The sequence below is a fragment of the Barbus barbus genome, assembly GCF_936440315.1.
Source record: "Barbus barbus genome assembly, chromosome: 36".
NCBI lineage: Eukaryota > Metazoa > Chordata > Actinopteri > Cypriniformes > Cyprinidae > Barbus > Barbus barbus.
In genome coordinates this window covers 8369551-8382725 of record NC_136714.1, presented here as the reverse complement: position 1 = coordinate 8382725, position 13175 = coordinate 8369551, and the positions used below count along the sequence as shown (strand labels likewise).

Below are 13175 nucleotides of genomic sequence, written 5' to 3'. Positions count from 1 at the left end.
GGGAGGAAGAGACTGAGAACATTGTTTGCTGGAGCCAGCTGCGCCCTGGAACCCCGGCAGGGTTGGCAGACTGGTCTCCCGAGGGCACTGGTGGGAGACAGACACCCGCTCTGCCCCAGAGGGGTCTGCCCTCATAAGCCCGGAGACTTACGCCCGTAGGGCTTCTTGGCCGAGGACCCCTTAGACTTAAGAACAGTCCGCAGATCCGGCTTAGCCTTAGAGGTCCCCGACCCAGAGCGTTCGCCACCACGGCCCCACCTCGGTGGGGTACGAGTAGCCACGCTCTGTTTTGTGCCTCTCTGCTCCCGCCCAGCAGCCCCCTGAGCTAGAGATAAGCGAGGGAGAAACCGCTGAAACGCCGCCACCTGTATACAGGCCTCTTGGTACGTGTCAGGCCAGAAGGCGCAAGCGGTGCGTGCATGAGGAAGACCCTATCTTCTCCTTCATGTCAGATAGGGTCGACCACAGACAGCGTTTCTAGGGAGCTCAGAGATCAGCTTATATTCCAGTCAAATTGAGCCCCATCCCTCATCCAGCTCTCTAAGCAGGTATGTCAGCTTGGTGCACCTGTAACACTGCCATGGTGCGCAGACACACACCAGCCTGACCTGCAGCCGCGAGCCTTCAGAGACAACGCCACGCAAGGGGACAGATAGCTCGTGAGCGTCTGTTCCACCTGGGACATCTCTCTGATATAAATGAGAATACATAATGGCAACTCGGCAACATGCGCAGCAACAGCGAGCTCTCACTCAAAGGGGGAAGAACCGTACACGCGGGCTTCCACGAGCAAGAGCACTAGATCTGGGGAATGCAGGAGGAGATAGGGTCAACCGGTCTCCAACCCATTCGCCAGATCCATGTTGCGATCCCCGCAATCTCACTCGCCGCCGTGCCTCAGCAGCAGCGGGAATGCAAGATGTACAGCGGGGAGAAGCACAATCAGCCCCTTTTCTTTTTTTTTTCTTTTTTTTTTATAAAGCTGACTGCGTGCCATTCTCATTCATAATATGCTTGTGCAAACACTGTTTCATTGACGCGTCCACCTCCTCGGAGAAAGACAGGTCTATGGAAGGGAAGAAGATAGGGGCTCACCCGTCTTCATTCAGCGCTAGTGAAAACTTACTTCTCTCTTTTTCTTTTTCAAAGAGAGCCTTCAGAGAGCAGGCATAAGCTTTGAAAAAAGCTCACAAAACGGTCAGTCAGCTCCCTCGAGAGCTGAATCTGCGTGCTCTGCTCTCAAGTAGACCACACACAGACTGCGTGTATCCCAAGCAGTGATATAACGTGTGCAGGGAGGAACACACAGCCCGTAATGCGATCTGCTATCGCCCCAGTGCTTGCACATATTGCTGGAGCCTATTTCAAGTGATTGTGCCAGGACAAACAACACTAAATAAGACTCACAACACAAATCGACAGACACACAGACAGAGTAGCGGTCGCTGAATGACAAAAAGCAAATGCCGGCTCCACCGCACATGCTTTTATGCTTCCCGGTCAGTGACATCACCCGCCTATGACATCTCGCCCATCCATTGGACAGATTACACTCGAGTTCAGAGCGCGGTCATGCTGAAGGCGTTCCCGTAGCGTCGTCGATGCAGCTCGAGTTCCTGGAAGGGAACAGCATTCTTCCATCTTAGAAACATTGCCAAGCTTCGAAACACGCTACCTGTTTCTTACTTTTACTTTACTATACTTTTAGTCATTTAGCAGACACTTTTATCCACAGCGACTTACAAATAAGAAAAAGTAACTAAAACTAAAAGTTAAAACTCTGTAAATACTATCTACACACACATTTAAGAAAATACAGAAATTAAATGCATACAACAACATTTCAATAGTAAACATATAAATGAAAATAAAATAAAATAAAAATAAAAAGCGATAATTAAATCCTTTGCCGGTGTCCCAGCCCGATGTTCTTTACACTCTTTGGTTTTCACACTACGAGGGCTTCACACGAGGGCTGCCGCGGTATAATAACCTTTTTTATACTATCTAACAAATCACTATTAGAATTCAGCTGAACCCACTTTCCTATTGATCACTAAAAATGGCCAAGCAAGTGCAGACACTGACAAGATACGCAATACAGTATGAGACTAAACGCAATTTCAGCAACTCTCAACACAGATGTTGATGCAGAAAAGCTAGTTCATGCATTCATGACCTCTAGACTATTGTAATGCACTGCTAGGTGGTTGTCCTGCATCTTCAATAAACAAGCTACACAAAATGCAGCGGCTAGAGTTCTTGCCAGGTCAAGAAAATATGATCATATTACCCCAATTTTACAGTCTCTGCACTGGCTACCCATTAAGTTCCGTATCATTTACAAAATATTATTACTTGCCTATAAGGCCCTAAATGGTTTAGCTCCTGCGTACCTAATTTGTCTTCTACCATGCTACAATCCAACCCACTCCCTAAAGTCGCAAAACTCTGGATTTTTGGTAGTACCTAGGATGGCAAAGTCCACTAAAGGAGGTAGAGCTTTTTCCCATTTGGCTCCCAAACTCTGGAATAGCCTTCCTGATAACATTCGGTGTCAAGATACACTTTCTCTGTTTAAATCTAGATTAAATACACATCTCTTTAGCCAAGCATTCACATAATGCATTTTATAATCTTGTACTTCAGTTATATCTGATCAAATGTACATTATTATTATTCTTTAGCTGGGGTTGAACAAATCATTTTTGCTTAGATGGAACAGCAGCTACGTAATTATGTCTCTATTTGTTTCTCTGTTTCTGCCACAGGATTAACATCGCATGGTAACTAGGAATTACAGAAGCTTCAGTCTGGATCCAACCCTTAAATAATCTGAGATGACCGAACACCTGAGAAAAGATGATGCCAACCCCTCAGAGGACCTCAGAGGATGCCAAAGCTCAGACAACATACAGAATTACCAAATTTTGCCATAAATTAAAAATATTAAGGTTCAAATATATTGTGCAAACTTCATTTCCTGTAGAGCTGTTTTGCAACAATTTGTATCGTAAAAAGCGCTATACAAATAAACTTGAACTTGAACTTGAACATACCAGCCGTTAAAAAGATTTTTTTTTTTTCCAAATTTGAAAGAGACTTACAAACCTGCTTGATGCTTCCATGGGTCCTTGGCAAATTGGTATATGATGCAAAGTCTTATCTTTAAATGGATTTCAACATAAAAGTCACAAAATGGTAGTTTCTTGATGGTCGCACTACATGATATTTCATAAAATGGAAATCATCGGACAAAGTTTGTTTGCATACAGGTCCTTTTCAAAAAATTAGCATATTGTGATAAAGTTCATTATTTTCTGTAATGTGCTGATAAACATTAGACTTTCATATATTTTAGATTCATTACAACACAACTGAAGTAGTTCAAGCCTTTTATTGTTTTAATATTGATGATTTTGGCATACAGCTCATGAAAACCCAAAATTCCTATCTCAAAAAATTAGCATATCATGAAAAGGTTCTCTAAACGAGCTATTAACCTAATCATCTGAATCAACTAATTAACTCTAAACACCTGCAAAAGATTCCTGAGGCTTTTAAAAACTCCCAGCCTTCTTCATTACTCAAAACCGCAATCATGGGTAAGACTGCCGACCTGACTGCTGTCCAGAAGGCCATCATTGACACCCTCAAGCAAGAGGGTAAGACACAGAAAGAAATTTCTGAACGAATAGGCTGTTCCCAGAGTGCTGTATCAAGGCACCTCAGTGGGAAGTCTGTGGGAAGGAAAAAGTGTGGCAGAAAACGCAGCACAACGAGAAGAGGTGACCGGACCCTGAGGAAGATTGTGGAGAAGGACCGATTCCAGACCTTGGGGGACCTGCGGAAGCAGTGGACTGAGTCTGGAGTAGAAACATCCAGAGCCACCGTGTACAGGCGTGTGCAGGAAATGGGCTACAGGTGCCGCATTCCCCAGGTCAAGCCACTTTTGAACCAGAAACAGCGGCAGAAGCGCCTGATCTGGGCTACAGAGAAGCAGCACTGGACTGTTGCTCAGTGGTCCAAAGTACTTTTTTCGGATGAAAGCAAATTTTGCATGTCATTCGGAAATCAAGGTGCCAGAGTCTGGAGGAAGACTGGGGAGAGGGAAATGCCAAAATGCCTGAAGTCCAGTGTCAAGTACCCACAGTCAGTGATGCTGGTGTTGGTCCACTGTGTTTTATCAAGGGCAGGGTCAATGCAGCTAGCTATCAGGAGATTTTGGAGCACTTCATGCTTCCATCTGCTGAAAAGCTTTATGGAGATGAAGATTTCATTTTTCAGCACGACCTGGCACCTGCTCACAGTGCCAAAACCACTGGTAAATGGTTTACTGACCATGGTATTACTGTGCTCAATTGGCCTGCCAACTCTCCTGACCTGAACCCCATAGAGAATCTGTGGGATATTGTGAAGAGAAAGTTGAGAGACGCAAGACCCAACACTCTGGATGAGCTTAAGGCCGCTATCGAAGCATCCTGGGCCTCCATAACACCTCAGCAGTGCCACAGGCTGATTGCCTCCATGCCACACCGCATTGAAGCAGTCATTTCTGCAAAAGGATTCCCGACCAAGTATTGAGTGCATAACTGAACATAATTATTTGAAGGTTGACTCTTTTTTTTGTATTAAAAACACTTTTCTTTTATTGGTCGGATGAAATATGCAAATGTTTTGAGATAGGAATTTTGGGTTTTCATGAGCTGTATGCTAAAATCATCAATATTAAAACAATAAAAGGCTTGAACTACTTCAGTTGTGTTGTAATGAATCTAAAATATATGAAAGTCTAATGTTTATCAGTACATTACAGAAAATAATGAACTTTATCACAATATGCTAATTTTTTGAAAAGGACCTGTATTATAACGGAAATATTTTATAAACTTTTATACAAATGCTTTGCAATTTTATACAGTATTACAAAACACTTTGGAAATTATGCCAAATGGTGCAGAAAATTAATCGGAATAAGTTTATGGTAATTTCAAAGATGTTTAGAAAAAAAAAGTTATGGCCGGACAGTCGCACCACATGATATTTTAACACTTTGAATAACAGAAAAATTTAAAAATAACTAATGTTTTTTGAAAAGTTAAAGTGAGGTCATACATGGGAGAGGCCCTTCATATATATGGCATCTTTTTTTATACATTTAAAACTATTTTTAACTAAGAAAATGCAATCGGACAGAAATGGGTCAATGACGTGACACCTAAATTTTCTGTCCGATTGCATTTTCTTAGTTAAAAATAGGTTTAAATATACTGTAAATATACAGTATATATATATATATATATATTAGTCAATATAACAGAAATATAATAGAACAAATTATTAAAATGATATGGTGTGATATGTAACAAAGCATTGGCTTTTGTTCAAACAAAGGAACAACTTCATCTATGATCTTGTGCAGTGCTATACCGAGTTATAATCCCGTTACTGAGTATAGCTAGTGTTCAGTTCATTTTACCTTGACTGGGCAACTCAACCGAGCGGTTGAGCACTTTTTCTAAAGTAAAAACAGAGATACATTTTATCACCATGTTTCTGCCATTTAACTAAATATACCGTTAGGAGGTCTAGAACATGAAATCTGATTAAAACATTTTTTTTTATCTCAACTTTTAACCTCATTTGCAGCTAGTGTTAGAAGGGAATCAATAGATTCCAATAGGATCTGGCTGCAGACGTAGGGGCAAGTGGAGCTCCACTCAAGAGGGGAAATAACATCACCCCTCCACTAGCGACGTGTCTGGCATGTTGGTCCGGGCAAACTTTTAAAACAGTTAAACTTTTACATTTATTTTGTTAAAGCGTTCGTTTTGCATATAATGTCACCTCTTTGTACATAATGTTGATATTTTCTGTACTTTTATCTTTGGTACTTTTACCTTGGCATTAATAATAATAATAATAAACTAAGCTTTTACGGTATATGACATGACAGCGCTGTCTTTATTATTATTTTTTGGCCCCAGTAATTTGCACTACAGACATAAAATCATAGGTTTAAAATACACATTTTGAGGTCCTCTGCCTTTTGTTCATGTTTGTTTTTTAACTATACATATTTCAACTACCAATGTAACATTCCATACATTTTAGAAAGTAAACACTATGTTTGTGATATTTAGCAGTGAACATTAAATGAAACATTATTTGTATTTTAAGCTAAATAACAACATATACAAATCAAACCGTAAAATAATGACAAATTTCCACAATTTAACAGTTTTAATGGAGTAAAAAAACATCTTACACTATATTGAAAACACATGAACTGCAAGTAACCAAAATTGTTACAGTAAAGACACATTGCGCGCGCACATACACACTCTTTCACTCTTTGCCTGTACCAAGACCTCCATCGTCTGTAAAGCAACCCCAGCTACAGTAGCTAGGGTGGTCATCTGAGGAGTAAAACCCCAAAAGCAATCCCCGTTTTCCATTTCCCTGGTAGCCAGCCCCACAGTCTTTGTAAGCTGGCTGCACTATAGGCGACTACACCTAGAGATGGTGTACGGCTTTCTGTACATTTGATAGTGTCTCTTTGAATATTTTTCCAATTCACTACACCTGTTCAGAATCAAAACACAGTTATGACAGCATATTAAGTCACAATTCAGACAATAAATGAACATCTTTAACTGTCACAAGTTTCATGTTCATGAGTAAGATTACCCACAAAAAACAAGAGGGGGCAACCATACTTCTTGAACTCACTATCAAGCCAGCTGAAGTGAAGTGAAGTGACATTCAGCCAAGTATGGTGACCCATACTCGGAATTCGTGGTCTGCATTTAACCCATCCAACGTGCACACACACAGCAGTGAACACACACACACCGTGAACACACACCCGGAGCAGTGTGTGTTCTGTGTGTGCCTCCTGTTGAAAATGCTCCTGGCTGACAATGTTGTTAAATCTCTGGCATGTCAGAGCCAGCCTGAGGATTGCAGAGCAGCCATCTTCTAGAACTACAAAGACAAGGATACGCTGGAGAATGTCATCTGGCAACTGTAGATATGAAACATGATTTACCGGTAATATACAGTCAACTCAAGCCATTTTCATCAACATTAAAGTGATTATTAACACATGCCTGCAAAATGTCAGTGGTCACTGCACCATCCTGTGAAACCATTGCGATCTATGCTGGGAGTGTAGTTACCTTCAAAAAGTCAAAAATAAACAAACTGATTGCTTAGGAAACAGCTGCATACATGCTACTTTCACTACTTTTCACCAAAATATTACCAAAGTGCTGTGTTTCCTTTTCCTAGGGACATGAAAGAGAGGTGGCAGACTTCCTTCCCCCATCTTCCTGCCTTCCTGTGTAAAATGTGCAAATATTCGACCATGTCTGTAATTGACATTGACCAAATATGTTTATCATGCTTTCCCACTTTGATAGTAGTATCTATTAAATGTACTACTTTTCATTTCACAAACCGTACCCCTCAATCTCAAGGTTCTCCAGCAAAACCTTGCACCACCACCTCCTCAGATATGGCATGTCATCCTGAGCATAAGAACAGTTGTAAGGTAATTCAAAACAATTAACATTTAACATTTTTATGTTAACACTAAGACTTCACTTACAATGGTGAAATCAAATGCTGCCTCCATAGTTATGTACCAGGCATACTGTAAAAGCAGAAAGGCTGTTATTTTGGCATGTCTGTGTATGAGCAAAAATTCACAAAGATGAATGAAAATGAGGTGCTCAGTAATAGTATTAATGGGCATAATGGACATGGTGTGGACACAATGGATGTTGTGTGGACATGAATAAACATCCTGAAAATGAGCTTAGCAACTCACCATAACCATGAATACTCCACAGTCAATCCCAAAATGTTGTAGGGGTAGTCCCTGTTTGAAGAAAGAACACCCATTATGAAGAATTTACAATGATTGTCAACCTTATACATGTTGTTCTTGTATATTTTCATTGTACTGTAAATTAATATTACCTCAACATCCAAGCCTAACTGTTCTTCCCATGGCCCAGGAATGAGCTGATGTGCAACAGCCCTGATAAAAATCAAGACAGCGTTACGAGGAATATTTACAATTTAAATACACAGAGTATGATTAAGTTGGGGAACACAAACAATGCAGACCTTTCAGTGTTTGGTTGTATAATGTATAATTCCATTGTGTTTATTCATCCTTTTGTGCATAATTTCATCCAAGCCCTGTGCGTTCTGCTTGCACTGCATGTTACGACAGCGTCAGTTCGCCATGATAAGATAAAATTACCTGAGTTAAAGTTTGAAGAACTCACAGCGACGCCATTTCGAATTATTCAAGTGGAGGTGACGTATATCCTGTTCGCGTGTAGAGCTCCGCTCGCCCACGGTCTGCAGCCAGACCCCTCTCATAGATTCTTGGTTTTGTTGCGGCTTCTCGGCAACAATATATTTTTGCTGCAGTGCCACCCAGTGGATATAATTGCAATAACACTCTCAACCGTGCTGTTAAAATGCACGTTAAAGGGTTAATGGTGTTGAAATTCTGCAGCAAAGCGATGGTATATCAGATCATTATGATGTATCAAAACACTTCAACTCTTAACAATAAACATGAAACACATAACACTATCATACTTTTTATTTTTATTTTACACACATACTAATTACATTTCAAATTTGCACCTAACATACCTGTACATACCGAATTAGTCCGAACAATTTGTTCAATTACCGAACAATTACCGAACCAAAATGTCTATTTTGTATATTGTGTTTGTGCTATTTGGCACATTGTCCATTTTTGTATATTTGTACATTATTTTATTTTTTATTTTTATTTTTTATTAGCTGTGTCCTGTCCTGTTGCTGTCATTCTGTCGCACTGTGGAGCTACTGTCACTAAAACAAATTCCTCGTATGTGCAAACATACCTGGCAATAAAGCTCATTCTGATTCTGAATATCTAGTGTAGCAAATTAGCTCAAAGTGAGATGAACAATCATAACGGGTTGTTATCAATTATATATTCATCTTCAGGAATTAACTGTAGCATTAATAGTACAATAAAATAATTTGTTCGTCTGCAGTACGGACAGTTTTAATCGTCTATTGACTAAGGAAAATTATTTATCTGGCCACGGAAAATAATTGCCTCACTAATACATCGCTCATAGAGCATGTAACGAAACCGGAACGTTAAAGTGACCTTCTGTGAGCGGCAGACACAAACAACCAAGCGTGAATACATACGGATGTTTAAACTACACTACAAGAGAGCGTAATGGCAGGATTTACACATCAGCTAAACACAACCTGTTAGAGCCATCAAAGTATCACAACACCTTAATTAAAAAGGGGTCGAAGCCTAGAAGCGCATCTAAATAGTTAACAAGCGGTTACTTGCACTGGTTTGTTGATGCTGAGTAAAGTGTCCTGCTGCATGTATAATGCGTAGATTCCTGATGAATTCCTTTAGGAGTGAAAGTTTCATCATTCCCGCCATGGGTTGATTGGTCCGAAGTGAATCGCCAAAGTTACTGGACTTAAAACTGGCAGAAGCTCGGACTCCCCCCGAAAGGAGAGCCGGGAGATTTCCAAGGTGATATGTGTGTCTCCAGAGCACCGAAGGTAAAGAGAAGTCGCCTTTTGGGTGTGGGAGAAGTTTTATCTGGTTTCCCTGTGTAGCTAATTTATGAGCTCAAAAGAGAATTGTATATAAATAATTACAATTAATTATGATTAATTACAATTATTTATATCGGCTGACAGTGATAACTGTAGCAAAATTAAATTGCCATCAGCTGATCTGTCCGTCCAGCGAACATTCAGTGCAAGTTCATATCAACTCTAAGAAAGGATATTTTCTTGGCCACAGAAAACACCTTCTTAAGTATTAATACATTAGAGCATGTAGTAAGGGTCAAAATCGTAAAGAGACATTAATTTGCAAGGCAGAACCAGAAACTCATGTAATTTGTGCACACAACTTTTATTAACTAAACACTAACGCAAACTAGTCTAACAAACAAACATACATTCGTACAATCACTCGGGTAAAGGGCAAATGAGAGTTGATGGATGAAGCCATCAGGGAAACCAGAGAATTTATGGAAAAAGTAATTTAACCACCTGAGTAAAACCATCAGCACCATTTATAATGGGGTCTATAACTTATACTAAACCTCTGTTTCGTTTAGTTAAATGTTATACTTGCACTGCCTTTGGTCGGGTCGAGTGTCCGGAATGCAGTCTCAGATTAAAGTCTTAATGGTTTCAATGTTTTGGACTCCCGACCACATTCTTCCGGGTTGAAGAGTGATGAATTCCAAAGATGTTCTGAGGTAGAAATGTTCTTCCAAGTAGTGAGTGGAAAAAGAGCTAAGAAAGAGATCTGCTGAGGTCCAAGGAGCTTGGTTGAATGGAAAGACAAGGCCACAAGGCCTGGCACAAAACTTAAGGTGTTCAGAAGAGTTTTAGCTCACATCTTCCTCATCCTTTTAGGATCTAACAGAACCACAGACTGCAGGGGCGTCATTTATGTGAGAGCTTTATCTGCTATAGAGGTCACACCTCTGGGGTGTCAAAGAGCCAATAGAGTCCTGAATTTTTGGAGGGAAATTTTTAAGATTCTTTATCTCTGAACATGGTAATTTGCATAGCTAATTCAGCTGGGTTAATGCAATAACTTCTAAAGATTCGTAATACACTAATATGTTGCATAGGTATCAACATGTAATATTCACTCTCAATTAGATCTTCCGAAGACGAATTGATAGAGACTAAACATGATACAGCTAGAGTGATATTAACTAGTGATCTATCATAAGCATGCATAAAATGGTGTACAATACACAAAAACATATACAAGAACAGTAATAATATACACAATGACCTGAAGATATGTGTGTTCATTCAAAGAAAGGTTTTTCTATGAATTACAGTAATTAAAGAAGATTCCATTTTTATGACGTAATGTGTCTTTCCTAAGAGGAAGTGTTGCTCTACCCGCATTCCATTGAGCAACAAGTGTTGTCAGATGGGTTGCCATGAAAGCAGGGGCCTGGAGTCATTGACAGACATAACAGCACCAGTATGTGTATTGGGTGGGGGGGGGGGGGGGTCTGTGACCATTTGTTAATCTAATAACTAATTTATTTGTTAAATCAAATGCAAAATTGTGTGACTGATTGGTCAAAATGCTACACATGTAACACCCATTTTGGTAAGTTTGACCAATAACAAGGCATATAGTTTCAGCGGGAAAGTGTTTCTTTGTCTCACTTGACACCTCATTTGCATGTTTTATGACTCTTCTGCTCAATCTGTGTATTTCTTCCCACAGTACCGTAAGAATAGTATGATGCATTTCACGATGTCACAGTGTACATTGTTTGGGAAATAAAGAGCAGATAATTTTGATATCAAGAAAGAGACATCTAAAAGATATTAAACCAGAGATACATTCATACACCTGAATATGAGTGTTTAGAGCTTACTAATACAAATAACGAGTGGTCACTAGGCTAATATAATAAGGAAGCATATAAACAACACATGCCTATACCAGATACCTTTGTAACTGATTAATTATGGTCTAAATAAAGGAAATGTCTCTATAGCCCCTTTCACACTGCACGTTGGTCCCGGAAAATTGCCGGAGTGCCTTCTGTGTGAACGCAACCACGTCCCGGGATTGATTCCGGGATCAATCCCGGGTTGGGGACCTAGTAACATTGCCGGGTTCAGTCCCGGAACGAGCGCTGTGTGAACAATGCCGGATCAATGCCGTAAAGGCTGATGACGCGCGTTATCATGCGACTCTTTTACCGGGAGTTTTGAAGGCTGATCAAAGTTCACACAACGAAAAATGTGTAAACTGGAATGAAGCAGCGATCGGAGCTCCTCACTATCCGCGCTGAAGCTGAAATCGTTCGCCAGTTTATTTATTTATTTATTTTTTCGCCAGTTTAGTGAAATGGTGCGCGGCGCATTATACACATCACATGACATCTGAAGACATCTTCAGACAACAGTAGATCGTGATGGTCGAATGGCAGGTGGATCATGAAGGTCAGATGTCAGGTGTATCAGACAGGACGGATGACAGGTGGTTTCTAATTTTCCTCAGAATTTGGATCCCCAGCTTGGGTGTTAACCTTGGTCAGGTTCAGCATTGCCGCTGCCTGGGTCCCTCTTCTCTGGTGGTTCTGTTTGAAGGTTCGAGGAAGTGCAGCCGTGCACCTGTTCATGGACCTTTGCACCACATTGACTCTCAGGACTGGATATGGGTCTGAGGAGGTGTAACCTGTTTCTGTCAGCAGCGTGAACTTCCACTTCTGGATATCTTGGCCTTCTGTCGCTTTCGGTCAAACTGGGTGATGTTTTAGCCAGTTTGTCAAGGTCTTTAAGAGTCGTCCCATGTGCAGTTTCGGGGTCTGCATGGAGGGCTTTCTTCTTTTGTTAGAAGGGAAGAATTCTGTGGTGAAGGCTGCTGATGCTTTGGTTTGCGGCCATGCACTTCTTCCATTGTGTGGCAATTCTTGGATGGGGGATTCCGTTTTTCTTGGCTCTAATTCCTTTTCAGGTGGACTTCCAGAGCATTTATTTTTAGAGTCGTTGTTTTAAAGTCAGTTTTGGGTTTTTCTAGTAGCTGTTGTGCAGACCGTAGATGTCTTCTCATGTCTTTCTGGGAAGCCTTTAGTTCTTGTCGGTCATGTTTAGCAACTGCAAGGGCTTCTTGGAGCTGTTAAATTTTTCCTTTATTTCCTGCTTCACTCCGTCTGGTACCTTGAGTTTATCCTGGGTTTTCACTTTGAGCTTGTCTGTGCAGCGTGAGATGTGCAATAGCTCTCTCAGGAACTCAGTGGTCTGATGCCTGAAATCATCCTGGACTTTCACTGCCAGCTTGTCTATGTAGCTTTGGGCATGTGTCAGCTCCTTCTGACGATGGGTCCTGTGCTCGTCGCTTAGTGTCAGCTGGGATATGAAGGCGTAACTTAGGGAACTGATGGCCTTGTTTAGCTCCCCGTGGTGGTGATTCTGGCTTGGGTCGTGTGTCAGGAGTTTCTTCCGAATCGTGACTATTACTCAGAATATTAAATGTTCAATGGTCTTGTGAGTGAGACTATCTGTAATGCCTCTTAGCCAGGTGTTCACATCTCCTCCTTGGGCAATGGGGTTTGCAGTCT

General features: G+C 40.8%; 1 protein-coding gene across 1 annotated transcript in view; it reads left to right on the top strand.

Annotated features, from left to right (window-relative positions):
- Positions 1 to 12291, top strand: part of LOC306855579 (olfactory receptor 52N2-like) — a gene marked incomplete at both ends in the record, with an annotated part of 132119 nt that extends 119828 nt beyond the window's left edge. Inside the window, one exon of the mRNA XM_079394343.1 lies at positions 12205 to 12291. Within this exon, the coding sequence (XP_079250469.1) occupies positions 12205 to 12291 (87 nt within the window). The remainder of the gene's footprint in view (positions 1 to 12204) is intronic.
- Positions 12292 to 13175: the final 884 nt, after the last annotated feature.